Here is a 10,935-nt window from a genome sequence, read left to right on the forward strand (position 1 = left end):
TATATATATATATATATAAAGCAAAGCTTTTGTATTCTAAAGAAAGTATGGTTGCAAGGCTGAAACTTAAAGGAGTCGATAAGAAGACATCACCAAAATTGAAGCTTGCGACATAATAATACAACAAAATTCCTCTAAAAGCTCGTTCTTGATTCTATAGAGTCGTGTTTTAAGTAGACATCCTAATGATATGGATTGTGAATCTCAATTAAATATAGAAAGATGGCCCAATTCTTTTCACTAGGAGGAGGAGGAAGAGAAGCAACGAATAGTCAAGAATATCATCATCATCATCATCAAGAAACCACTAATAGTACTCATAATTGGTTCTTGTACAAACATCATGATCAAGAATTATCAACATACAAAGGTTTCGAACTATGGCAACAACAACAACAACAACAACAACAACAATCTCATCACAACGAGGAGGAGCAAAATTACCAAATTCTTCGAAACCCTATTATTAATTCATTTGGATTAGATATTGGACCTAGTCATGATCATCATCATCATCATGAGACTAATATGATGATGAGAAGTAGTACTATTACAATAAGTTGCCAAGATTGTGGGAATCAAGCTAAGAAAGATTGTCAACATATGAGGTGTAGGACTTGTTGTAAGAGTAGAGGTTTTCAATGTCAAACACATGTGAAAAGTACTTGGGTTCCAGCAGCTAAAAGAAGAGAAAGGCAACAACAACTTGCTTCTTTGCAACAACAAGAAAAAGAAGATAATAACAAGTCCAAAAGACAAAAAGATGATTCATATACCGGTAAAATCTTTATCTTTCTTAAGTTTGTTCTTTTTTTTTAAAATCGTATTTTGTTGTTAGTGGTGAAGTTAAAAGTTTCATTATATATTCTGCGAAAGAAAAATTTTTCCCCTTATGTTGAGGAGGGATCCAAGATCTTATACTCATGTATATTTCAATTCGTCATTTTCTTCGATCATTCTTTCACAATAATGATGGAGCTAAAAGTTTTGTCATTCTGATAAGAATATTTAAAAAGATATGAGATCGTCACACTTGGATTTCCTTATGTTGAGGAGATTCAAGATTTTATATTCACATTTTAAAATCCTTATTTTCTTCAATATTTCTCGCTGTAGCGACAGAGCTAAAAGTTTCATCATATATTCTAACAAGGGACTCAAAAGATTTGAGACGTCACACTTGGATTTGGATTGCCCTTATGTTGAGGGAATCCAAGATTTTATACTCTCATCTTATTTTTTTATTTTCTTTAATCATTCTTCACGATTAAATATCTTGTCATAAATTATGATAAGGGAATTCACTTGGATTTCCCTTATGTTAGGGGATCCAAGATTTTATGCTCTTATCGAACTCCTCTTTTTCTTCCATCGTCTTCATCGCGGTGAGGAAATTAAAAGGTTTTATCATAAATTTTGATAAGGAAAATCGTAACAATTCGAGAATGTCACACTTAGAATTCACTTTATGTTGCGGGAATCCAAGATTTTATAGTATAATCTTAATTCATCATTTTCTTTAAAAGTTTTTCATTGACATCACAAAGTTAGAAATTTTAATAAGATCCAAAAAGAATTCAAATCACATTTTGAGATTTAAACATATACCTTTTTTTTTTTTATGTCAAGTGAATTCAATTTTTTTTATTCTTATATATTTATATTATAAATTCACTCCAATAAATATAAATACTTTTTATAAAAAAAAAATAAATTATTTTTTAAAAATATTATAAACATAAAATTCTAACTCTAACTCCAAAAAGCTAAAGAGTACTCATAACTATTTCTAATAAATATGATGATGAACACTGAAAATATTGAACCAGCCTTTTTAGTAACAGTAAGTAAATCACCCATCAGCTTTTCCCCTTTATTTTATTTGTCATTCTCTGTCTCATCATAACTATATATGTTTTGGTATTCTTTACAAAAGAAATGGTCAAAGCCCTATTACTGGTTCGATTAATTTAAATTCATATCATAAAAGTAAACAGATAGAGACAAAAACAGAATATAAAGTTTATAAGTTTGATTTTTAGTTTTTGCCCTTTTGAGTTATTTGGGTTTCAAATTGATCATTTATGTACGTTTAAATATTGAATTTCTTAAGATAAGTATAAGATTCAAACTAAAATTATTAGATTCTACCAAATTCGTTTTTTACATTCTAGCTCTCACTATAAAAGTTACAATGCTCTTTACATTAGAAATTAAACTTTTTTTAGGAATCAAACTTTAGACTGCTGATTAGAGGTGTTCATAAATATAAATGGTTTTATTTTGTCTAAAAACTTAGTGAAGGAAATTGGATCGGGTTATCCATGTGGGTCAACCCGAATCCATGTGAAGAGAAATATGAACAACTGCAACAGATACGATTTTAGATTATGACTTTATATGATATAGCTCGTGTTTATTTATATATATGTGATTACACTTTCTGACTAATGAAATGATATTCAAATGATCCCACAAAATAAGTGTTTGATTAAATTCTTCACTTAGGATAAGTCCATCTCTAGGCTCTTTAATTTACATGTGATAATATTTACTTATTGAAACATGTTATGCTTATTAATTAATCATCTTATTGTTTTATTTTATTTTTTCAATATTTTTAGGGTTAGAAGTTGCAAATAGTTTTCCATCAAAAGTAAATTCAACAGCTGTGTTTCAACGTGTTAGAATGAGTTCAATTGAAGAAAATGAAGATCAAATAGCATATCAAGCTGCTGTTAATATTAATGGACATATATTCAAAGGAATATTATATGATCAAGGTGATAATCATGAGTACAATTATATGAATGGTGGTGATCATGACAGCTCATCGGGTGGAGATCCCGTGCCACGTCAGTATAATCTTAATCTTACTCGCACCGCCACGTCAGCAGCCAATGATGCGACTGTAGGGGGTGGCGGTGTTGCTTCCGCAGTGGCCGCGGAAGGATCATCACATTTTCTAGAAACTTCTTTATACTCTAGTATTAACACTTTCGCGACAGGTACTCAATTTTTTCCACCTTCAAGATCTTGAGATTAATTAAATAATAATATTTTCGATTAGAAAAAAAAAGATATTTGACATTTGACAAATTTTGTTCTTGTAATGAGATCTAGTTAATTATTTTAATTAGCTACTCTTAATTAATCTCCACATAATTAAGGTTCATTATTGTTACTTCTTACCACTATATATTTATTTCTTATTGCACTAATTTTCTTTATGTAATATAAATGATATTCTCATATGTTATAAATAATTTATGAATTAGTAATACATGAATAATATGACAATTAAAATAAAAAAGTTAATTATTTATTGCGATAATCACACATTTTACATTAATTCACACTCTAATATGATATGAGAGTAGAGGTTTAACATTCGATTTTCATCATCGCTATAATTTATAAAAATTCTTTTTATGTGTTTGACAAATAAAAAAAAGAAAAAAAAAAGAATCAGACTAAGTAACATGTGAAGAGGTATATTAAGATATATATAGTATAATTAAATAACTATATTGTGCTACTTAACTTTTAATATATTGCATATGCATGTTTGAATTTTGTTAATAGGTTTGTGAATTTTGAACTTTGAATTTTAAACTTCGAAATTCTATCAATAACGCGTAGATAGACTTAATTTTCTAATTAAATATATATATATATATATATATATATATATATATAACAATAAGTTGACTATATATTATATATTATAGTATATATATATATATTAAAATAGATTGCTTGTTTCTTAGGACAATCAACAAGGACAAACATCTTTTCCTCCTTATTTTCAGTATATGCATGTCTATCAAATTGAATGAACAATTCATGTTTGAAATTTTGTTACATAGAAATATAATAAAATATTTGTTTGAATTTTTTTTATAAATTTTCATTTGAAATGCCTTTTCTGTTCAAAAGTTGTGTCCATTGTATCTTGAATGAGCTCTATCCTTTAAAAATAAGGATTTAAACTTTTATACATATTTTCTTCATTTGAAACTAATTGTCTTCTTCTTTTAAAAAATATTTTTACCAAAAATAATCCGTTTCTTTGTTTTTATTTGTTTAAAACCTATTTTACTTTTTAGTCCGTATTAAAAAAGAACTGACAATTTTTGAGCAATTTTTAAATTTAAATGTCCCATCTGACATGTTTTAAGACTACAAAACTAATAAACACTTAGATACGTCTAAAATGTTTTTAATTTTATATCACAAAATCTATTTTTTTTTTAAAAAATTCTTAAACTATGTGTTAAATCAAAATATGTCATATAAGTTGAAACAGAAGGAGTAATCAAAAGGGATTTTTTAATCCTTATTTAAGTATTAAGATATGCACTCTCTTTATTTAGTTTTTACTTTGTCTTATATGGTATCACCCCATTATTAAAATATTTGTAATCTCTAAAAATAATTGCTACTATATGTAAAAACAATAATAAAGTTTGTCTTGAACTTTACAATGGCAATACTATTTCCTCCGTTAACTTTTACTTATCACCTTTGAACTTGATATACATATAAGAAAATGATAATTGGACTTGGCGGAGCGGATGCAAGGTGGATTGAGCCTTAACCCACAAAATTTTCAATATCTCTCATCCTATCCTGCATAATATTCTGAAACATTTTTATTTAATTCACTTTCATGATAGTCAAACAAAACGATATTTATAAAAGTTACAAGAAAAAAATGAAGTTAGTCTAGAAACTACTCTCTTCGTTTCTATTTACTTATCAAATATTTTCTAATTTAATTTTTTTTTTACTTGTAATTTTGACAAATTAAGAGAGAGTCATTTTTTTCTTCCTATTATACTCTCAATTTATTAATATTATGTTAATGTCTTTAGAAAATGTAGCGAGTAAATATATTTAAAATTATATTAATTAATAAGGATAAAACAATAAACTTACTATACCAGTTATTATTTTCTTAATAAATATGTTAAGTAAAACGGTTACACCACCATTTCTGGCCGGTGGTGTTAGAGTTGACAATGCAACACAAGCCCAATTAGAAGTAGTGGTATCAATGCAGAGAAAAGCCCAATGAGAAGTAAGGGCCCATTTTTTTTCAGTCTGAGGTCCAAATTTATTAGGAAAAACTACGGAAATTCCACCTTTTAGTTTACTTATTACCATTATCCCCTATAAGTTTTATAAATTCTTAAAATTTCTCATTTTCGCGCATCAGATTAGTGTATCACGCACATCAGATTAGTGTATCTCCTGCTTTAGATTAGTGTATCTTACGCATCAGATTAGTGTATCATGTATAAAATGTAATGTATCTTACTTAAAGATTAGTGTATCTCGCGCATCAGATTAGTGTATCAGCGCTTATATTATTGTATCCGTTTGAGAATTTCTATAATTATAAACTTTTAAAGAATAGATTGTAATTTTGCCTTAAAAGCATGTGATTTCTGTAATTTGCCCAACTTATAAATTTTGAGGACATTTATAGGAGTGTTTATGCAACAAAATATAACAGGGTATTGATTTTGATAAATATTTAGTAAATTAATGAAAAAGATAAAGGTTTCAATATCAAATTTAATAACGTTTATGATTTGGATTTAGCAAAACTGGTAATAGTTGATACAGATTGATCCTCTAAATCCGTTTTGTTTGTTAATTTTCCATAATTTATTCCTCTAATTAAGTTACAACATTTAATTCAAAAGTTTTTAGATCATGTATCTCGACCTTCGAAATCCCATCCAATAACTTGGTTAAATATGTATAGTTTAGGACATAACTTAATATTTCTTTTTGTATTTTTTTAATTTCGTGTTGAATCAAATTAAAATACATAAAATAAAATGGAAAGGAGTAAATTTATTTCCTCAAAGTCAAAGCTAACCAAAGTAATCATAATTTTTTTAAAAAATTATTTTAGAAAAAAAATATTATCCAGTATATTCTGATCTACACTTAGTATTATATATATTGAGGCAGAACCAAGCTTTTTATTTAACAAAGTTTAGGAGAAAACAAAATCCTTAAATTCTTTAAAAAAAATGGCAAAGGGATTGAAAATTGGTAATTTTTGCCTACTCTTGTTTTTAATAATTAAATTTGTCTGAGACTACGAAGAAAAGCAAAGGTAGGCCAATTTTTTTTAAAAAAAAGAGGTGATAAGACAGTATATGATATAATTTTAGGTTATCAAAAATATTATTTAAGATATTGTGGAAAAACGCGTATTAGAGTAGAAGATTACTAGGTATATAGTGTAGTGTTGTCTTGTTTTAGGTGATTGGTGTTTGTTATTGTACTAATTGTATTACTGTGGTTCTTTTTTTATATTCATTATTGTTTTTAATTTTCTATCTTAGTATGTTATTTATTGTGTTTCGATTATCACATTATTTTATTATAATTGTTATTGTTATTGTTGTTTCCTTCTGATAAACGTTGCACTGTTTCCTTGTTGGCTGTTGTATTTTCTTCATTGTCTGTTTCTTCATTGTATCTGAATTTGTTGTACTTGAGCCGAGAAACTTTCGAAAAAAACCCTCTCTACTTTTAACAAGTGGTAGTAAGACATGTAACAACATTTCACTTAATATGTTATTGATGCTTGATTAAATTTATGGAGTAAAATCTCTCATATTCTGATTATTATTTATATTCCCATTTTTTAAAAATAAAAAATAAAAAACTTTTGGTTAGATAGTGGTTGCTTTACCTTTTTGTTAATTGTGCAATTTGGTATGGTAATTGTTGGACTGGGCTGTGGAAGCAATGGCAACTTTCATGTTCACCAAGGAAGGTAACATTGTTTATAAAATTCACAGATTATGCTGTAAAATGATAAAAATACATAATTAATTGATTCTTATAGAATTTATGTGAAAAAGGCAAAAAATTTCTAAATTTATACCTAGCAAAATTAGATCATAGAAATACTATACATTTTATGTCGAATAACTTAATTTTTACAAAATTTAGGCTGAACATGATAAACATTTTTTAAATTTATACCTAGCGAAATTAGATCATAAATAAAAATGCTTTGGTTCACAAAAAAGTGTTATTATCACCGCAATCTTTTATAAAACGCTTAAAACCAACATATAGAGAGTTTATGATAATATAATCATAATTTTTTTAAAAAACTCATTGAGAAATTGATGTCTTGTTCATATGTCAACACAATATGAAAATATTTATACATCTTTTCATTACATATATAATTATAAAATCATCATAAACATTTAGTATATACTATATATGCAACCCAAGATGAACTTGATATATGATGATGATTACAAAAAAGATTACATATAATAGAAACACAATAATTATTATTTCTTGTTAATCAGTAGAGGTTTATTACCTCGCTCAAATTAATAAAGTAGAGATTTTTATTTTAACTATTAATAAAAGGCCACTAGACGTCTATTCAATGATATAATTTATTTATTTTTTAAAAAAACAAACATATAAATTTTAATTGTTTATTATCCTGCAATTCTTCCTGATCTCTCCCCTCTGTCCCGTCAAAGGTGAAATATTTCCCATTTTCACCATAGATTTCGCAAACTGCTCGAAGAAAGCTTCATTATTTTGAGCATACAATGTCACCAATTGTAATGATGCCATATTTTGTGTCACAAGAACTTGATCTGAATTCAACAAACCCCTAAAAACCAACAAGTTGTTGAAGTAGCTATTATCAAATTTTGTTGGTGACACATAATCCAAGAAAAATAAATTTTGGTCACCACCATATCTTGGGCACATAGTGCTTAATTGTGCACCATAAATTCTATCTAATGTGTAATCTGGAAAATAGTAATTCCCTGATTGACCATAGAGTCTTTGTTTGAAGCTGATACATCTTGAATTTCCAATTGTATGGGCCCCTGCCAAGAATACACATTGAAAATGTTAAGAAAATTTATAACTAGTTTATTTTGTGGATTTTTATATGAATTATCAGTTCGATTTACCTGTTTACTTTTTTTTATCAGTATACATAAATTATACATTCAATATACATGATATATATATTACACATGAATTATATGTATATATTATACATCTGCTGATATTTTTAATTTACTTAGTTGGTAGACGTCTGTTTAGGTTAAATAAGTAATACAAGTGACATGTTTTAATCGACTAATAAGATAAAATAGAGTGTGAACAAGTTAGATCTATTTTAATTAGTTGTCTTATTTTTTTAAAAAGTTACTAATCTTGGCTAATATAGATCTATAGTTAGCTTTTCGATATTAATAGTGTAAATTGTCTATCTAGAGCATAGAAATTAAACTCTATTAAAAGCGAGGGATGATGACAAACAAGGGATCGAAGGATATAATTAAAAGAAAGTAATAATTTCTTCATCTCATTTTATGCGATGCTATTTAATTAAATAAAAAATTTCATATGTTAATATATTAAAATGTTATTTATTTTGTGGTAGACTAAAAAACAATATGTGCCACATAGATTAAACAATTAGGGTAAGAAATTACCTGACAAGGCCACAAGGTCAGCAAGATCAAGTCCTCTTAAATTGAATTTAGTGAAAATAGTATCAAATGTGTTATTGGGAGAAGGAATATTATTGTTGGAATCACTTAAACTAGCCTCTCTTGAGTCTCTTCTTCCCAATGGAACCTCCCAATTTGGTCCACCAGCCTGTATAAATAACAATAAATCTTGAATTTTATGTATTAATAATATGAAAATAATTATATAATCAGATTAAGATAATTATAGGTAACATTTTGTTTTTATGTTAATCATAGAGACAGAGTTTATTTAGATTAATTAAATATGTCACTGTAATAAATTGATTCCGTTCTTTTGGTCTATTTATTTTGGATTTCGAGGAGGAGTCGATCAATTCTAACATCATCTATGAGGTAAAATCAGAATTTTATGTTTATGCATTCTCTTGCCACGATTTCATAGCTTATCTTGATTACTGATTCATAATTATATATTATCTAACAAAAAATTTAATATTATTGTACAAGACCTAAATAAAAGTTGTTGACTTCGTTCAAATTCGTAATAAGTTATTATTTAGTCAAATTTATTGTATTTGCTTGGCATGAAGTTGTTAATGCTTACTAAAACGGTAGAATCTCTTGCAACAAGTGCTAATATATCAGCACAAGACACAGTTTGAGGGCATTCCTTCTCAAGTGCACCTTTAATCTCATCAATTACTTCAAATCCACGTGCCGAATTTCTATTGGCATTTGATAATTTTTCGCTTATTATAGTTTTACTACTGTCCAGAAGCAAAGATGCATCACAACCCTGCATGATCATAATATATAATGAAATATTAAGAAAAATATTTTTCATGAAAAAAAAAAGAAGTAATCTACTAAATGGTCATGGGTTCGAATTCCTTATCTAGCAATTTTAATCTTTAAATTCAAAACTTATAATAAAAATAATAAAGTGTGATTCTAGCTAGGCTCAAACAAAGATCACAAGGGTAGATGTACCACGTTTTATTTTATGCTTTTTCGTAGAAAGCACAATTTATTATATTTAGTTTCTGTCAGTTTTTCAATATAGATATACATATATATACATGATTTTTTCTTAAATTAACGAGTACACGTGCATCCCACCTATCTCTAGAAAAGAGTCAATCAATGTAGACTGACATTCATGAAAATTATTTTTTGTCTATCACTAAAAAATTCACTTTTTCATACGTTACAAAATATACCAAATAATTTACGTACCTTAACAAAGCAATCATGAAAATGAAGTCTCAACAAAGAGGCAGCCATTCTTGCTTCTTTGGCTATGGCCTTAGCAACACCAAACTTGACAATTTCTTTTGCTTTAGGGCATGACAAATCATAAAATTGTGGGTCTAAGCAACCATAAACATAATATTTGGTCTTGCTAGACAAACATATAGAAGCAAGAAAAAATAAAGTCCATATTATTTTAGCCATGATGACTAAAGTTATAATAATAATCAAGGACTTGTTATATATGTAAAATCAATAAATTAACTTTAATATATAAGAAGGTTGGATTTTTATAATCAAATTGAGATACAATGCATGAGTATATATAGTTTTCAAAGGGAGAGGTTAGAGTCTATTTCTATATTAATTAATTTGGTCTATTTTAATTTACGTGACACAATTAAAAATTTAAGTGTCTATTTAATTTATTTTATAAACAGTTTTTTTATGTAAAAATTATTAATTATGGTGATTCATAGCTATCATTTTTTAAGTAGCGTTTTAAATATATAAAATTTATTTTTTTTAAAAAAACTTAAAGCTTATATGTCTGAATTTACGATCAAAATTTAAAAGTTTAAATCTCGAAATTTCAGTATAATTAGCTACGTCAATTTGAAAGTATTTGTTATTCATTTAGATTGGATTATACCTTTTTGAGTTAGGATTATAAAAATTAATTTCCACAATACCTTGCTTAGTAAAGTAGAACTTGTGCTTTATAAGTAATAAAATAATAATGTTTAATTTGATCCGTCTTTATTCATCTATGTCTAATTTTCAAATTTTATTAACTCATCTTTACTAATTGAGTTGATATATAATCAAGCCAAGCAACATTTTTCAGAAAAGTCTCAAAATAACTTTTTCTTTTTACTATAAATTACAAAAAAATTATATTGTTTAGCCAAGTCAAAATGTAAGTTTTCCTTATGTTATTATATGTTGACATTTTCTTGTTTTTACGTGTGTCCAAAATTTTAATATTTTTACACTGTTTTTATAAAATATTTTGTTAATTAATAGGGAAAATTGTATGAAATTGTAAATTATAAATTCAAATTAAATTTTATAGTTATATTTTTATTTTATATTGTAATTTGCAACAAAACTTTTCATTTTCTTGCATTTGATTCGTTATACAATTAGTCATTTTGGTATACAA

The 10,935-nt window shown here is 26.6% G+C and overlaps 2 protein-coding genes across 2 annotated transcripts; one reads left to right on the top strand and one right to left on the bottom strand.

Annotated features, from left to right (window-relative positions):
* The first annotated feature begins 32 nt into the window (after nt 1-32).
* LOC107013023 (protein SHI RELATED SEQUENCE 1-like) lies at nt 33-3,165 on the top strand. The gene is made up of 2 exons (XM_015213005.2): nt 33-778; nt 2,625-3,165. Exons 1-2 carry the CDS (start codon nt 223-225, stop codon nt 3,038-3,040), a joined length of 972 nt encoding a protein of 323 aa, XP_015068491.1. The 5' UTR covers nt 33-222; the 3' UTR covers nt 3,041-3,165.
* Nucleotides 3,166-7,352: 4,187 nt separating this feature from the next.
* Nucleotides 7,353-10,029, bottom strand: LOC107013921 (peroxidase 72-like). The gene is made up of 4 exons (XM_015213798.2): nt 9,756-10,029; nt 9,124-9,315; nt 8,520-8,685; nt 7,353-7,901 (listed from the first exon to the last, which is right to left on the bottom strand). The coding sequence occupies exons 1-4, from the start codon at nt 9,972-9,974 to the stop codon at nt 7,486-7,488; spliced, it is 993 nt and encodes a 330-aa protein (XP_015069284.1). The 5' UTR covers nt 9,975-10,029; the 3' UTR covers nt 7,353-7,485.
* Between the last annotated feature and the right edge of the window lie 906 nt (nt 10,030-10,935).

This window comes from Solanum pennellii, chromosome 3 (assembly GCF_001406875.1).
Source record: "Solanum pennellii chromosome 3, SPENNV200".
Lineage (NCBI taxonomy): Eukaryota > Viridiplantae > Streptophyta > Magnoliopsida > Solanales > Solanaceae > Solanum > Solanum pennellii.

Bases quoted from the DNA above. Each gene is read 5' to 3' on its own strand.
- LOC107013023 (XM_015213005.2), top strand. From the start codon at position 223: ATGGCCCAATTCTTTTCACTAGGAGGAGGAGGAAGAGAAGCAACGAAT. The intron at 779-2,624 runs GTAAAATCTTTA...CAATATTTTTAG, and splicing joins AAAAGATGATTCATATACCG to GGTTAGAAGTTGCAAATAGT.
- LOC107013921 (XM_015213798.2), bottom strand. From the start codon at position 9,974: ATGGCTAAAATAATATGGACTTTATTTTTTCTTGCTTCTATATGTTTG. The intron at 9,316-9,755 runs GTACGTAAATTA...ATGATCATGCAG, and splicing joins TTCATGATTGCTTTGTTAAG to GGTTGTGATGCATCTTTGCT. The intron at 8,686-9,123 runs GTAAGCATTAAC...TTATTTATACAG, and splicing joins CAAGAGATTCTACCGTTTTA to GCTGGTGGACCAAATTGGGA.